The sequence below is a fragment of the Brassica rapa genome, chromosome A01 (assembly GCF_000309985.2).
Source record: "Brassica rapa cultivar Chiifu-401-42 chromosome A01, CAAS_Brap_v3.01, whole genome shotgun sequence".
Lineage (NCBI taxonomy): Eukaryota > Viridiplantae > Streptophyta > Magnoliopsida > Brassicales > Brassicaceae > Brassica > Brassica rapa.
In genome coordinates, this window is record NC_024795.2 from 20,084,083 (window position 1) to 20,101,846 (window position 17,764).

Consider the following 17,764-nt stretch of genomic DNA (forward strand, 5'->3'; position numbering starts at 1 on the left):
ATCACAAATAACTATGCAAATATGTGAGTCAAGTAGAACAATCGAACAACATAATGATTTCCACAAAGAAAATTTAAAAAATATATTTATAATATGTAGTCTTATTTTATATTCTTTAAATAATGTAATACAATATTATACATTATTTTTTTAGAATTGTGAAATACATATAAAATCTTATCCGCGCGTAGCGCGGTTAAAAAATCTAGTGAAAATAAGAACGAATATTATCGACTAGTAAATTTGAAAGAAAATTAGGCCAAGCAGTTAAGAAAAAAAAAACAAAATTAAAAAACTAATCAAAATCTCCCTCTCTCTCCTACTTTCTCTTCCTACCTCTCTCTACTCTCTTTCCCAATTTTTTTTTTTTTTGGTTATTTAGCAAAAAAACCCAAATTTGAAACCAATAACAAGAAGAAATTTAATTTACCAACCTTCCTTTTTTTTTTTTTTTTTTTTTTTTGCCATCTGAATTATATTAAACAAAGCCCAACAAATACAAATGGCTCAAAAAGGAGAAACAAAAGAAAAACAAGCCAAAGCCCAGAGGCCCAAACAACAAACTAAGCCCGGAGGCAACACCAACCAAACCACGCGTTACATTTTGCGTGAAAGAAAGACCACGTGTCCAAGCCTCAACGAAAGAGGAGACACGCGTCGCACCAAACCATCGCCTTCACCGCGAGGAGATCATCGCCGGAGCAGCTTCCCGTCGATCCACCGGAACACACCGGAAACAGGATGCCCGGAAAGAAGAACCGTAGAGACGATCTTAGACAAATTGAACCAAATCACACCGGTTATAGTCGCCGGAACTCCAACCAGAGAGCTCGATCCGCCGCAGCCGAGAGCAAGTCGTTGTAGAGATTTATCCAGACGAAACAAAACCACCACGAAAAGATCTTCGCTTTAAAGAGAGTTCCATTTACAAGCTTCGACTATGAAACTTAAATGGATCTAGAGGTAAGAAGCAGAGATCAGAGGGACTCGAGAAAACCTTGATAAAACCAATCGACGCCACCGGGATTGAAACCCGTCGTCTGTGTCGATGGAATCAAAAGCCGGTGCTTCACCGAAGGGAAAGGTGTTCACCGGAGCCAAAGCCGGAAGCTACGTCGAGAAGACCGTCAAACTCCGGAACCGAAAGCCAGCCACATCACGCAGAGGATGTCATCATGTGCTGGAACAGGAACCCATCAACGGGCGGCTATACCGGAAAGAAATCCGGTCAAAAACTGGAGCTTGATTCTCATCTCTCCCCGTGAAAGATAAGAAAAGAGAGAACGGGGAAGGAGAGAGAAAAGCTTTTTTTTCTTCTATCAAGCTTTACAAAACTATTGTTACCAACCTTCCTTTTTCTTTTGACATATGATGCATGTTTAATAACAAAAATAGAATTAAAAACATAGATTTTAGTATATAATTATTATAACAAGTTGGAGTCAACCACATGGCCCTGGAGATTATATTGATGTCTCTACCAACTTCGCCGATATTTGAGTAATTACAAGATTTTTTTGTTATAGTATATTGTTTAAGTTGTACGATTATAAGAAAACCAACACGTCTGACGTCTACGACAAAGAAAAACAGGGGGCTGCTTACACAGACAAAAGGATTGTTTCATGCTTTTTTTTTTTGTACGGCAATTGCATTAAATAGAAATCAAAGGGCTACAGGGCAGAGTAGTTTAGCAGAGCACTCTTAGCTAGTGCATCAGCTGTGCTGTATTCAGTACGAGGAACAAAGATAAAGGAGAGTACATCGAGGTCACAAGATAAGGTGCAGATATCCTGGAGGATTCCGCAGATTTCCTTGATTGATTCTCGTTTGTTGATAGCTCTGATGATGATCTGAGCGTCTGACTTGATGATGATATTGGAGAGTCCATGAGCTTGAGCTTGGAGAAGGGCCTCTCGCATAGCTAATCCCTCTGCCATTAGGGCTGAGCTGACACAATCTTCCGTTGAGTTACCTTGGAGGATGATGGATCCTGAGTCGTTGGAGCATGTCCATGCTAAACCAGCTAGGAGGGAATCCTTTCTCCAGGCTGCATCGGTATGGATGATGATCTTGTCGTCCTGGTTCAAGTGGTAAGTTTCTGAAGGCAGTTGCTGGTGTTGCTGGTTACGTAGGGTTCCAGCCTGCAGAGACTGAGCTTCTTGCCATTCCCGGGCGTCAACAACTGCTTTTGTCAGTGTCTCTGTTGCATTGAAGTCCCTTTGTTCGAAGATTTTATAGTTCCGTGCAGTCCATATGTTCCAGACAATCCAGGGAAACAAAGGTCCAGCTCGCAGGCCCGTTGGGGGCAGGTTGTTTAGTTTCCTCGAGAACTTTAGTGCCGTTATGAACTCTGTTGCTGTTGCAAGTGTGTTTGCTTTGTGTATGGGTGCTGCGTTCCAGATCTCCGTGGCGACTTGACAGTGCAGGAATAGATGGGAGGCTGTTTCTCTCATCCCACAATGTATGCAGTTGATGTTATCTACCATTCCCCTTGTTGCTAAATTTTCACGAAGCGGTAGAGCCCCATTGGCAATCTTCCACAGAAATATTTTTAGCTTTGGGGGTATGGCCAGAGACCATATGTCTTCCATCCAGTTGCATACGTTTCGGTTCTGGGGCGGTGGCAGTTGCATATGCAGCTTGTCTACAGCAGAGTAGTACCCCGTTCGTGTGGAGTACTCTCCACTTTTTGTTAGCAGCCAGCAGTGTCTGTCTGGTGTGTCTGTTTTGCTTGGCTTAATGCAGAAGATGGTGGGTGCATCAGCCGGGAGTATCTGGTTTACTAACTCTCTGTTCCATGTCCCCGTCGAGTTGTTTAGCAGGTATGCGACCTTGAGATCTTTTGTGTTCTGCTCTGGAGGTCCCATTGGTCTGGTCAGCGACGCTGTAGAGAGCCATGGGTCTTCCCAGATACTTGTATCTTTGCCAATGCCAATGGTCTTGCCAGTGTTTGATAGCAAGAGGTCCCTGCCGCATAAAACGCTTCTCCACCCGTGTGAGCATGCGTTTGAAGCTTGGACTTTCATGAAGCCATCAGTCTTACAATACTTCCCCAATAACACTTTCGCAAGGAGGCAGTCTGGGTTTTGAAGGATTCTCCAGCTTTGTTTGGCTAGTAGTGCATCGTTGAAAGATTCAATTTCTCGGAAACCTAGCCCTCCGTCTTTCTTTGATGTTGCAAGCTTCTCCCAAGACACCCAACACATTTTTTTCTTGTCTGGTTTTTCATCCCACCAAAACCGAGTTAGAGCTGATTGGATTCTCTTGGTTAAGCTCTTTGGCAACTTGAAGCACGTCATGGCGAAGGATGGCTTGGCTGCGAGGACTGACTTGAGTAGTACCAGTTTACCGGCAGTTGATAGTTGTTTAGAGCTCCAGCTTGCCGCTTTTTGACGTATGTTATCCACAATCGACGTGAACATATCTTTTTTCCTCCTTCCGAAGTGCTCCGGGAGTCCCAAATACTTGCCGACCCCTCCTTCTTTGTCGATGCCCAGGCTAATCTTGACTCTGTCTCTGATCTCCACAGGTGTCTTCTTGGAGAAAGTGATGGCTGATTTTGTTGTGTTGATCTTCTGGCCGGAGACTGATTCATACTTCCGCAGCACTTCCTTTAGCGCCGCGACACAGGCTGGAGAGGTTTTGGTGAAGAACATGGTGTCGTCTGCAAATAGGAGGGGGTTAACTCGAGGACTTCCACGTGCCACACGGATCCCTGAGAGCAGGCCTCGTCGCTGCGCCACAGTGCAAAGTCCGGAAAGGACCTCGCTGCACATGATGAATATAAAAGGGGAGAGTGGGTCGCCTTACCTGATGCCACGGGTTGGTATGATAAGGCCTTGAGCTTCCCCGTTGAGCAGGACCGAGTATGTTACCGAAGTAATACATCGCATGACGCAAGCACGAAGCTTGGGATGTATCCCAAAGCGGCTCATCACTGCATCAATGAAGTTCCATTCCAGCCGGTCATATGCTTTGCTCATGTCCGTCTTTACCGCCATGGAACAGTGTTTTGTTGCCCCGGATCTCTTGAGGAAGTGGAGAGTCTCATGAGTAATCATAATGTTGTCCGCGATAGCTCGGCCTGGGACGAACGCTGATTGGTTCTCAGCTATGATCATATCAAGGACTGGTTGTAGACGTCGAGTAAGAATTTTCGAGACGATCTTGTAATACACATTACAAAGAGCGATGGGTCGATACTCAGCGACGGTCTTCGGGCTAGACACTTTCGGGATCAGTCTTATATGAGTGTGGTTGATGCTGCCGGGTAGATGATCTTGCTCGAAAAAGCTGGTGATCTCCGCGATGATGGCTGGGCCTACTGTTTCCCAATTTGTGCGAAAGAAGGCTGCAGAGAATCCGTCTGGTCCGGGTGCTTTGTCGGGGTGAATCGAGAAAAGGGCGTCTTTGATTTCCTTTGGTGTAGGACCTGTTGAGAGCGATTCATTGGCCTCCTCTGGGACTGTCGTGGACAGGGCTTCATTAACTATAGATGTTGGCGTAGTTCCGGTTGATGTAAAGAGAGTAGAGAAGTAGTCTGTGATGACCGCCAATATCTCTGCTTCTTCGTAAACAGCCTCTCCATCGTTGTTCTCTATCACCGAGAATTTATTCAGGGCCCTGCGGGTTCTTGTGGTTGAATGAAAGAAGCCTGTATTTTTGTCTCCGAGTGCCAGCCACAGCGTTCTGCTACGTTGTCTCCAATACTCTTCTTCCTCTTTGTAAGCTTTCTTGAGTGCTTGGTTGATTTCGATGATGAGACTGGTATTAGAATCTGGGCTCGACATGGCTTCTTCTAATCTCATTTTTTCCTTCCTAATAGTCGCCTGGCTATTCTCATGGTGTAGCCGGTTCCATCGGGAGATTGCTTGTCTGCAAGCAGCTATGCGGGCCTCAACTGGACTGTCAATATTTTTCCAAGTATCTGAGATCAGTTGTTTAACTTCTTCATTCCTGCAGAGACTCCTATCATAACGGAACAAACCCTTCCTTCTCTTTGTATCAGGTTCTAAGACAGTGAGTAGTGGTCTGTGATCAGACCCAGTAAAGTCGAGATATGAGCATCTTCCAGATGGATATGCTTCTGCCCAGTAGCTGTTTGACATGGCTCTGTCTAGTCGGCAGTGAACAGTGTGAGTATAGCGGGTTCCTCTCCACGATAGGAAGTTGCCTGAATGGCGGAGATCATATAAGTCGCACTGTGACATGAAGGTTCTGAAGTCTATGAATGTTCCTTCTGCCCTTTCTGGTCCTCCTTCCTTCTCCGTATTGTTCAAAATATCGTTGAAGTCTCCGGTAAGAAGCCACGGTTGATTCCTGTTTGCTCCCACTTCCGTGAGTTTTTGTAATACTTCCCTGCGTTTTTGTTGCTCTGGAGCTCCATAGGTAAACGTAGCATAAAAAAGTTTCTTCTTATAGATAATCTCCACATCAATAAAGTTATCACAGGAAGACAAGATTTTTAGTTCGATGCAAGAATTCCAAAGCAGTGAGAGTCCTCCTCCTCCGCTGGAGTGTGGCGGGATGTGATGTTTGAAGTCGAAGTTCAGTTGGTCGAGCTTAGAGTCGATGAACTCCAGGGAATTTTTTGTTTCCATAAGGAAGACAATATCGGGATCAAGCTCCTTCTTGAGATCCCTTAATCTCTGAACTGTTATGGGATTCCCTAACCCACAGCAGTTCCAGCTCAGAATTTTTAAGGAACAGAGTTTTGCGGATTTTGAAAATCCGCAGACTTCTCTCTGTTCGTTGTCTCGCTCCTGTTTTGCTCTGGTCTTCTATTTGGTGTGGTAGTTGGCGCTGGAGCTGCAGGGGGGGTTGTTACAGGAGGGTTAAATGTAGTCTGAGCTGGGGCTCGGTTAGTTGTTGCAGGTGGCAGTAGCAAAGGTCTAGGGCCAAGCGCTCTCCTGTTTTTAGCTGACTGTCTCCGTGCAGGTTGAGCATCTGTGGCTATTGAAGGGTTTCCTGAGGTTTTCCTCACTTTTGGAGAGTTTTGGATTGCTTGGATCTTCCTCTTTCTGGAGCCTGCTCCCATCATAGCGTTGGGTTTTTTCGTTGTTCCCCCTGGGGGGCGGCCTCTCCTTTTCGGTGGTGCTGCAAGGGGTAGCTCAATCTCCACTGGATTAGGTTCTTCACCAATTGGGTTTTGTATTTCCAGTGTTGTATTGCAGGCAGGTTGGAGTTGTCCTTGCGCTTGGAGAGCACGTGTTAGCATTGCTGCTGCAGTTTCAGCCATCAGGTTATTAACCTCTCCGTCCAATACCCTCTGCCTTCTTGCTGCCCTTTCCACTGGGTCCGAGACATTAACGTACTGTATGGTAGTTACCTGCAGTTCGTTTAGAATTTCCTCATGTAGTTGCTTGTGCTTTTCCATATCTGCGATGGTGAGCATCAGTCCAGGTGATGTATGGGGGGTGCTGATGTGCTCAGTATACTCTGTTGGGTTCTTCTCCTTCCAGATGAGATTGCTAGTTTCTCCTCTGGCCCCAAATGAGAGGGATCTTCTTCTTGTCTCTGTTCTTGGTGGAGGTGGGAGGGCATGCTGGGCTGGTGCTTTTCCCGGCTCTTGTTGTGTTGCGCTTGTTAGAGGCCTTTCTCTCCTGTATGTATGGGAATCGACTGGAGACTCTGATCTTTTGTGCGTGGTCTCACTGCGAATTGGTCGTCTTGGAGATAAGTTCTGGCGGTTCTGTCTAGGATCCTCCCTAGAGTGCTTTGCAGATGGTCTTGTACCAAAGGGTCTGCCATGTCTATCCAGGCGTTGGTTGAAGTGAGGTAACTCCTGTTGGTTTCTAACTTCCTGGTTCCGGTGGTTTGTTCCAGTTCGGTGTCTTTCTGTTGCATAGTTTCGCTGGTACCCAGGAGGCTCATTTGTTCTTTGGCGTTGTGGTGCTATGGAGTGCTCTCCAGGGGATGGGCTTCTGTTGTATGGGCATTCAGAGGCACCATGTGAGAGTCGCTTGCATGAGCTACAGTGGTTAGCTAGTTTTTCATATTCGAGCGTGACTATCGTCTCCTCTCCGGTGGAGAAGTCCACTATTGTTTCCATAAGCAGTGGTTGCAGGCCATTAACCGTTACCAAGATTCTAGCTGATGTTGGAGTGAGTTCGAAGTTGTCAAGTCGTCCTGCTTCCTTGCCCAGTCGTTCTAGCATTTCTGGGTCCCAATAGTGCAAAGGAAGTCCTTTGAGCTTGATCCAGAAGGGTATCTTGGCGGGGAAGTCAGCTGAGATAATAGGTTCCCATCTTTGGATTATCAGCATCCATCTGGCGTACTGGTAGGGGCGTTTTGATAGCACAGTTTCCATGTCTTCTTTGAGCTCAAAGCGAAATTGGAAGCAGTGTTGCCCAAGTTCGGATCCAGTGGCGGCGCCTTTAAGGTTCCATCTTTGGATTAAGTAGGGAATTAGGTCCCAGATCTTCTGTTCTTTTGGGTTAGTAACTCGACCAATGAGTGTTAGCTCATTTTCTCTTATCGCACGGGTGGTATCAATCTCCGGGGCTCTGATGCGTCTTAGTGTTGTAGTTGAAGAGGACGAGGCGATGGCTTTGCCTTTTTCAGCGTAGGAGAGACGGCGAGTCATGTCTGAGGAAGTATGCTGTAAGCGGTGTGGCTGGCTGATGTGAGTCTTAGTTGACGAGTCTTCCGATACTTAGCTTGTGATAGTAGCGTCTGGGGGTGCAAGATTCGTGTATAGAAGCTTCAACTGTTGAGGTTTCATGCTTTTCTGGTTTATCAGTTCATAAATATATACGATTAAACAAATGTATGGCCATGTTCAGAAAAGATAAATAAATGGTTTACTGATCGCGCAAAAATTGTTATCGAAAGAAGTGAGTGGATCGTAGAAAAACAGGGGGCTGCTTACACAGACAAAAGGATTGTTTCATGCTTTTCTGGTTTATCAGTTCATAAATATATACGATTAAACAAATGTATGGCCATGTTCAGAAAAGATAAATAAATGGTTTACTGATCGCGCAAAAATTGTTATCGAAAGAAGTGAGTGGATGATCATTTTGCATTTTAAAAAATCGTTCAAACTTTATCTAAAGCAATTGATTATAACTAACTTCCGCTATCAACCATATTTAATGGAAATGGTTTATTAATTGTTTATTTAGCTTGGTTCTCACATTGTATATTGGTTAGATTTGATAATTGATTTGTTATAAATATATACACGATTCATATGCTTATTCTATTACTACAATTTTTAAATTTTATTAAACTAGAATGTATAAAAGTGAAGTATCTTTAAGACTTTGTTTAGTCTCGTTAACTTGATATACTTTGTTCCGCTATGTTAATTTATATATAATCTATATACTATAATAAAAGTAGAATAACTTGAAAAGAGAGGCTGTCCACATCAACAAAGAAAATCAGCCAACCATATATTTTCAAATTCCCATATCATATTTATTTGCAAAAAAAAAACTTTGATTATTAATTTATTAAACAATAGCCGACATATACGATACTCCTTCTTCCTTCGATCTCCACTTCGCTGGCTAAAAGCAAAACAAATTTCATTAATTTTACTTAAAATAGAACATACTATAAAATAACAAAACAAGATGACTAAGAAAAATTAACTGCCCAAACAAATACTAGACAACCCTACATGATAACTAAATGGACATTAACAATCAATCAACATCACTAAAAAATATCAAATCTAGAGATATGTTCCTCTCCTTAACTATATTTGTTGCACTATATATTCTTCTTTTATAGCCAAATATGATACACTTTAATATATATACTATACTCTCAAATCTCAATATTGATAAAGTAATTAACATTTACATGCAAGAACACTTACGAAAAAAATAACTTATTAAGTTAATGTTGTAGGAAAGAGGAACAGATAATAAAAAACATATATAACACATTTGCAACAAATTAAAATATATAAGTCAGCAGTTGGGTGTAGCGCAAGAAAATCTCTACGATTTAAGCCAATTTTAGCATTCTCTAGAGTGTACTTCATATGATATTTTCAGACAAACATCATAAAACGTTTAACTAACTAAATGAATACATTGTGTTTAATTTGTTAAAAAAAATAAAGAAATCATATTTATAAATAAAAATTAAAATTCAGTAAAAATAAAATTAAAAATTATCTTAAGAGTAGTTACTTTGATGTCTACTCTAAATGTTTTGTAAAATTGATATCAAAATAAATTAAAATAAAGTTATGTCAAAACGTTTGTCAGAACATACAAGATTTGTATATATACTAAATAAAATAAATAATTAATGAAACTTTGTGGCTTTTGGTGTGTACCACTGAAACAAATCAGCATATACTATTAAAGTAAAAATTAAAATATGTTTGTGGCTTTTGATTAGCTCATTACAAATACTTTTCTGAAAAGTTTTTTAGGATGACATAGAATTTTTTTTGTTACAAATATAGCATTCAAGGGTCAAAATGACAAAAAAAAATCATTAAAAGATAAATAGACATTTATACTTGTAGGGTTAACTAATATAGAATTATGATTTAAATTAGAGGGGTGTGTACATGATTTTTCTTTAAAACAAACTACACAATTTCAACATAAAATTTTTTAGTTTCAGTAATAATTTTGGATTTCAAGTTAAATATTGAAAAATCTGAAAAAATAAAAAAATTTGAATTCAAAACTGTATTATTCAAAAATAAAAATTATTATTGTATTTTTATTTAAATAAGTATTATATTTAAATCTATAAAATAAATGTAGAATGGTCTTTTACTTCTTTAATGAAACATGTTTTAGTCATGTTCCTCTTTGTGAGTTATTAAATCTTAAAAGAGTAATTTGAGAAATTTGCCATCATTTATTTATAAAGTTATACCAAATAATTTTGTGTAAAAATCAATTTAGTCACCAATCAATGCATTATGAAATAATTTTCTGTAAAGATCAATTTAGGTTAGAACATCACCAATCGATGCAATATGAGAAAGTTTTTTAAATCTCGAAAAATTTATATTCTGATTTCCGCTATTTTAACTCCATTTTAAACTGTTTAATAATTAATAATTAATTTAAGAGTGTAAAATAGTAATGGAAGCATGTTTCTACTCTAACATACAAACAATATTGCAATGTTATATATATATATATATATTATTTTTTACACAACAACAATGACTAATAACATCTGCATATTTGAAATACGCATAATCTAAACATGGAATCATTCTCATTGAAATCTCCAGATTTCACATTTTTTAATAAATTATCATTTAAAAAGTAGTAAATACCAAACAAATTTTAATATTGAAAAACTATAGTTTCAAATTAAAGATTATTGAATAATTTTTATTGGTTATCAAACTTTACAGATTTAAGTATTCAAAATGATTACACATTTATGAATATATATATATATATATATATATATATATATATGAAATGAAGGTCATTTACCTATTCTTCAAATAATAGTTTAAAATTAAATCAGATTACTTATAAAGAAATATATGAAACATAAGATAATAGAAAATATTAAAAATTTATTAAATATAGAGTATTTGAACTTTTAATAAAATTTAACATGATTACTAAAATATTAATTGAATTTTTAACTATGTTTAAATCTAAAATATATATTAAAATATAAATTAACAATATTTCGAAGAAAAAAACTTATATTTTTCAAAATAATCCTTCTAATTTGTTAAATATTATATCAAAACAAATAAGTTATATAATTAAATTTTGCCATTTAAGTTTAATATTAAAAATATACATGCAAGTTTTATAGACAAACAAACCGTGCGTAGCGCGGTGATACCTCTAGTATCAACTAATAACTACATATCACCAAACCATCGAAATATTTATATACATTTATGAAAATACAAATATAAAAACAAAAAAATGCTCCAAAATAAATTTAAATATTAATTTTATGTGAGAAACACACAACTATTTAATTTTCATAGAAATTTAATTTTATTACTAAATTGATACAGCACCCGCACAAACGTGCGGGTCTAAATATAGTATTAAAATAAAAGGAACAATTTTAAAGATATAGATATGAGTGTATAACACATGCTATAAAAATCAAAGTAAAAATTAATCTAATAGTCATTAACCTTGACATGAACACAGAAAAACACAGTAACACAAAAAAATAGTCAAATTTACTACAACTAAGGGAGAAAACTTCTCAATAAAGTTTAGTTAAATTCACAAAAGGTCAAACATTACATAAGTTCAAACATATAACAACTTCACTAGAAGTCATCTGGAAAGTCTGGAAGTTTTCCAGAAGACTTTTTGGAATATTAAAATTTAAAGCGAAAAAAGTAAATATAAACGGGAAATTTAAGCGGAAAATTAAAATTTAAGCGAAAACTCAAATTTAAGTGAAAATTCAAATTTCATGAAAGTTAAAAAGTATATATTATGATCTAAGAATACACATTAAACCATATGACTAACTTGACACTTTTGAAAGTTAAATATATATATATATATATATATATATATATTAAAGTTGAGAATACAATTAAGTTTTACAAAAACTTACCAAGAAGACTTTCCGGGAAGCTTTCTAGAATTAGCTAGAAACATTAATAAACATGAATGTTGGTTATCTCATAATTAAAACCAATTAAGTTATAAATTTCATTAAGTAGCTCCAATATCGACTAATATACATAAATTTAAAAAAAATGTTTAAAAGTCTCTTTATAATTTTATAGAAAATGAAAGTTTATTAAACATTTCTGTAGAAGACATCCACAGAGTTCTCCATTTAGATCATTTTTGAAATTGAAAATTTACAAAAGAAGACTTGCACGAAAGTCTATTCTTCAGCAGACTTCTTTGGAAGTCTACTCGACATCACACTTCTTTGGAAGTATTCCTTTGCAAATATTAGCTTACTTTTTTTTTTTTTTTAAATCTTGAAAATACCAGAGAAAATTTATTTGTAAGTCTTTTGGGATAAACATGTTAGTTTTGCAATTAATCGAGTTGTGTTAGAAATTTGACTTTTTCTAGAAGACTTACACGGAAGTCTTCCACCAGAAAAATAAAAATTAATATTTTATTTTTGCTAGAAGACTTCCATGTAAGTCGTCTCAGGTTACTCTTGAAGCTGAAAAATAAAACTTAAATATTTAATTTTAACTAGACGACTTACTTGTAAGTCTTCTGGCAAAAGACTTACGCGAAAGTCTTCTGTGATAACCAAATGTTTGACCAGAATCTCGGAATAAAACTCTGGAGAACTTCCGTGTAAGTCTTCTCCCGGAAGACTTAAATGAAAGTCTTCTAAATAAAATTAAATGTTCAAGGTTTATTTTTCAATTGCAAAAGTAACTTGAGACGACTGCCAATGATAGTTAAAAACCTTCCACCGACAGTTGAGAAGACTTCCTTGGAAGTCTTTTGGTGTAAGACTTCCATGTAAGTCTTCTAGACAGAGTCAAATTCCTGACACAATTCGGTCAATTGCAAAACTAACCTCCTAATCCGAGAAGACTGGCGTGTAATTCTTCTCTGATATTTTCGAGATTTTTTTGTTAATAAAGAAAAATTGGAAGACTTTCAGGGAAGTTGTCTCTAAGAAACAGACATAAAAGTCAACTGCAAAACTAACCTCGACATTGGCTAGAAGACTTCCATATACGTCTTAGACCATAAGACTTATACGGAAGTCTTCTAGCGAACAGATCTGGAAAAAAATTGATTTCATACAGTTAACTAGTGAGATAACTTATTTAACTTCTCTAAGCACACAAAAGTTCAACACGAAAGCGACTTACTTGTTAATGACCAAGAATCTTGAGCTTGAATGGCTCTATAAACCTTAAATCTTAGGTCTTTTGGATGAATAAAGAGAGAAAGTGAAAGAGATGTGATTTTAGTGCATAAGAAATGAGATATGAAGAGTGAAAATTGATTTTTAAATGCATTAAGAGCTCCAAATTGGTTGTTCATGGTGGTTGGTTTATTGATGACAATGCTAATAATGTAAATACTTGAGGAATAGAGTAAAATGCTTATTTCGGGAAAAAAAAATAAAAACAAGTACTGGTATTTTCGTAAATAATCCAAACATTTAGGGTGAATAGGCCAAATGAAAATTTCAAAAAAAAAGTTATGGATTAGTTTTGTATATGATTTTGAGTTTTGAGTCATTTTTGCAACAAGCTCTTAATTCTTTGGAGCTATTCATCAAATTTTAAAGCCCAAAATATTTTAAAAATCATGTATACAAAGATAAATACAAACAGTAAAAGCAAATCAACTAAATACTTAAACTAAGTAGGGGTTATTGGTTGTTGTATTTTAATGAATTTGAAAATCTGAACTAAATCTAGTGTTATTGGTTTTGTGATTTTCAAATCTGTATTAAAATCATGTGTTATTAGTTTAATGATTCATAAATTCTATATCAAATCAAGTGTTATTCAATCGTACGGATTTACTAATATATTTGATTTTATAATGGATTTGAATGGATTTGTTTGAATTTTTTAGTTAAAAATACAATGACTCAAATCCGAGGGAAAACCTCCAGATTTGCATATTTTACTTAGATTTATAAATACTATATAGATTTTTAATTCAATCAAAAATTTCCATTAAACACAATATTATTCAACGAAATAATCATGCGCTTTAGCGGAAATCAAACTCTATTTTAGTTTTAAAGTAACATGAACCTAAAACTGTAAATTTAATTTGAATATTTTAATCTAAACGTATCCAAAATTATTCAAAAATGAATTACCCCAAAATGTTCTAAATATTCAATTTTACATATCTAATACTAGGGGTGGGCGTACGGGTACCCACTCGGGCTCAGTTCAAATCTATTCGGGTTTCGGATTTTCGGGGTTAAAGATTTCAGCCCCATTTGAGTATTTTTCTAAATTTCGGTTCGGATTCAGTTCGGATCTTTGCGGGTTCGGTTCGGGTTTGGATAACCCATTTAAATTATTTTGAAAATTTTAAAATTCATTATATACTTTAAATTTCTCAAAATCTATAACAGATTAATATATTACATATAAATTTGAATAAAATATCTCAAAATACTTAAACTTAATATATAAATTGGGTTGGTTTGAATATATGGATAGAGAATCAATAGATATTTTAAGTTTTTTTTTGGTGTTTTGAATATACTTTAGCTATTTTATACATGTAGTTTTGATTTTTTTGTATATTTTTAAGTATTTTGGACAACTTAAAAGTATCTTATATATTTTGAAAGTTTTTTAATATACATCAAATCTAAAAATAATGGATATATTTAAGTATATAAATCTATTTTGGATACATTCGGGTACCCAAAATATTTCGATTCGGGTCTGGTTTTGTTTTGGTTTTTTAAATTCTAAAATTTGAACCCGTTTGGATATTTAATTAATTTTGATTCAGGTTTGGTACTACTTTTTCGGGTCAGATTTGGTTCGGTTCTTCGCATTCAGGTTTTAATTATATGAAAAATTTAAGTTATCTTATCTTTTGTTAATTGTATTTGTAGGTTATCTTTTGTGATGCTTCCGGAGAAGCTGTAGGCACCGTCGGTGAGTATTTGAGGGCTTCTCTAGTTCTCTTGGTAACGCTCTGAAACTTAATACTGTATTGCACAAGTCTTACCAGTTACAAGCTAAAGATGAAACTTGCATATGAAGCAATTAATATGGGTATTCATATGCAAACCGAATCCTTATAACCGATAGTAAATTTTGCACATCCTTTATTTACCTTTATGCATAACTTGATAAACGCAAATCCACGTAGTCAAACTAAAAACTTGGGAATGGTAAATAAGAAAAAAAAAACAAGATAAACAGAAGCAATGAGATCAATCAAATACGAATGGGCAAATCTTGAACCCACCCACCATTGTTAATGAAGTTGAGACTACTCAAACTTTCAACCATGGGTCCATTAAGCTTCTTAACCCAGCTCACGCGTCTCGTAGTACTAGATCCACTTCCAAAGCATCCAACTTCTGCATACGTCAGCTGTGATTCGTGGCCCACTAAGTTCCATGCGTCCCAACCTTCGGGAACAACCACGTTGGTCAAGTTAGTGTTGTAAAAGATCACTCGAGCGTAACTACGCCACGGTCTGCCCAAGTAAGCCATCCCGGTTCCGTGAACGAGGCTGTCCATGAACAAGAACCCGTTCGCGTCGTACGGGTTTGTCCGTCCTTGAGCCGTTATGTATCCAGCTAGCCCCGGTTCTAGTGTCGCTCCTAGCACTTGAATTACACATTTCTAGAAAACGAGCAATCACATTAAACTCGGACCATAATTTGTTAGGTGATTAATATGTTAAATTTCTTTTTTCTCTCATTGTATTGGCATAGAGAAAGTAAAGAGTTATTGAAGAAAACAGTTTGACTATATGTGAAGAGTCAGAATGTGACAAACCTTGTAAATAGATTGGCCGTTACCAAAGATGAAATCAACGGCGCCTTGGATAGTGCAACGGTGAAACAAGTGTCGACCATCCGAGTCCCACAAGGTATCTTGAATTCCGGCAAACCCTACCGAGTAAAAAGCACACTTATCACCGTCGATCAACGCCGCCACCGCTGGAGTCCTAGGGTTCTTGTTCACTTTTCCATTATTCGGGAAATTATACGTATTCTAAACAAAAAGAAAAAAAAAAACCTTTTTCATGTTCTAATAAAAAATGAATCAAATCAACAGAAGAAAAAGACAGCAAAAGCTCCACCGTACCACGAAAGTGAGGCTCTTAACGACGGTGTTATCTGCGATAGTAGCAAAAGTAGGACTTTGTGCAACTGAGTAATGGTCGTCCCATTCAATCCTAGTTTTCCTCTTTCCAGCCCCCACTATTACAATGAAGGGTTTATCATATGGTATCTTTATTTTCTCCCTAAGGCATAAGAGAAAAACGTTACTAATCATATTTCGCATATATATATGAAAACCTTCATTTCAAGTCAACTAAATGTAACTATACTGACTTGTAAAGGCCGGCTGCAACGTTGATGAAGAACCAATTACGATTGTTGGCTGGAACCGAATCGATCGCTTTTTGTATTTTCGTGAAATTTCCATTGCCAGATTGATCAACGAACACTTGTTGGCGGTACACTCCGTATCGTTTAGCTTCGATTAGATGAGGTAGACAGAAACAACAAAAAAGAGTGACAAAAGCGATGAAAATTCGATGAGTTCCCATTAGAGGATATATCAAAACGTAAGAGATTAAGTGGGGGAAGACAAAAGAGAGTAGTGGAGGAAATGGATTATTTAACCAGTCGGTAAGATTAAATGCCTTTTAATTATTTTTATAAATATTTGTGCCAAGATTTATTTCTGTTTTCTTTTGATCACGTACGGAATCAAAGTAGAATTTAAACGAAACTGGCAAGTTCAGCTTTGTTTCCGGATTTGGTGGTCAGATTTGCTTTTGTGTGAGATGTCGCAAACCAAACATGGAAGTTGTGATCTTGGTGATTGTGGAAAGTGGGTAAAAATAAAGGGGTTAGTCGTCGAGACTTTGGATTCATTTGGAAAGGATTGCAAATATTATGGAGATCTTTTTTTACGTCAACAAATTATGGAAATTAATAGTGAATTTTCTTTAGTAGAAATTACATTGGATTGGCAGGAAATTAGGAAGAGTCGTATATACAAACGAAAAAAGGAAGTAGTAAGCTTTGTAATTGTGGTAACTGTAAAGTTAGTGGGTCCACACTATACATTCATTTCAAAGTTATTACAGAGAAAATTTTAATAGTGATAAATAGGATAGTAATTTGTATATGTTAAGGTTTCTGCAACCGTAACATCCATAATTCCCCAAATCGTGTTCTTACATTTTAAAGAACTTTAAGATGTTTTTAACATCGAACCGCTCATCTATTATTCAAGTTTGAGATTTCCTATATATTAATCCTGGAGCATTACAAAATTTTTTCGTAGCTACGTGTCATTATTCGAATGATTCTTAGAATCATTTGAAAAATAAGTTTATCCATATAAATATATATATTATACTTTTTCTTAAACTAACTATCAAACTGATTACCAGTGTACAAAATAATATTTTCAATTATTTTCTTAAATAAAAATTACAGAATTACCTAATATGGTTAACATATATATATATAACAAATATTGATTATGTATATATTATCGACAATTGTTTTTATATATTTGATCATTTTATTTATATATATACAATTTTTTTGTTGTTATTATATAATTACTTTCCGATGGACCGGATAAATTTTTATTAAAAATTGTGGAACTAAACTATAATTAATATATCATGGGTTAATCGGATTGGACATTAAACAAATTATGATATAAAAACCTTATTTTTTTCCATCGAACACATTCTTTAAAAAAATGAAAAATACTGTTTCCACAGTTGAATTCTTTTGACTTTTATCTTCCATATAGTTTTGAAAGGTTTCAGATCAACCATCGAATTAATACATGTCATTTTAGTGCATTTAGTCATATGCTTAAGGAAAACTTACATTTTGTAATTTAAAGTCGTTTACAAAATTCAAAATATAACATATAACAAATAATATAACATATAAGAAAAATATAACATATAAAATTTCTCATTTTCTGATTTAAAGTCGTTTAAAAAATTTAAAATATAACATATAAGGTTTCCTAATTTTTATAATTTAAAGTCATTTAAAAAAATTCAAAATATAACATATAAAAAAATCTAATTTTTTTTTATATGGTTAATGCGATTGTGTTATTTATTTAATAATATAA

The 17,764-nt window shown here is 35.8% G+C and overlaps 1 protein-coding gene and 1 long non-coding RNA gene across 2 annotated transcripts; one reads left to right on the forward strand and one right to left on the reverse strand.

The window, feature by feature from the left end:
• The first annotated feature begins 1,400 nt into the window (after window positions 1–1,400).
• On the forward strand, window positions 1,401–10,815 carry LOC117128932. The gene is made up of 2 exons (XR_004452374.1): window positions 1,401–1,620; window positions 7,720–10,815. It is a non-coding gene; the product is annotated as an uncharacterized LOC117128932 (long non-coding RNA).
• A 3,162-nt stretch (window positions 10,816–13,977) lies between these two features.
• LOC103831980 (probable pectinesterase 29) lies at window positions 13,978–17,036 on the reverse strand. Its single transcript, XM_009107933.3, has 4 exons — window positions 15,982–17,036; window positions 15,731–15,890; window positions 15,419–15,637; window positions 13,978–15,262 (listed from the first exon to the last, which is right to left on the reverse strand). The coding sequence occupies exons 1-4, from the start codon at window positions 16,197–16,199 to the stop codon at window positions 14,849–14,851; spliced, it is 1,011 nt and encodes a 336-aa protein (XP_009106181.1). The 5' UTR covers window positions 16,200–17,036; the 3' UTR covers window positions 13,978–14,848.
• Window positions 17,037–17,764: the final 728 nt, after the last annotated feature.

Bases quoted from the DNA above. Each gene is read 5' to 3' on its own strand.
- LOC103831980 (XM_009107933.3), bottom strand. From the start codon at position 16,199: ATGGGAACTCATCGAATTTTCATCGCTTTTGTCACTCTTTTTTGTTGT. The intron at 15,638-15,730 runs GTACGGTGGAGC...CTTTTTGTTTAG, and splicing joins TTAAGAGCCTCACTTTCGTG to AATACGTATAATTTCCCGAA. The intron at 15,263-15,418 runs GTTTGTCACATT...CTCGTTTTCTAG, and splicing joins ACGGCCAATCTATTTACAAG to AAATGTGTAATTCAAGTGCT.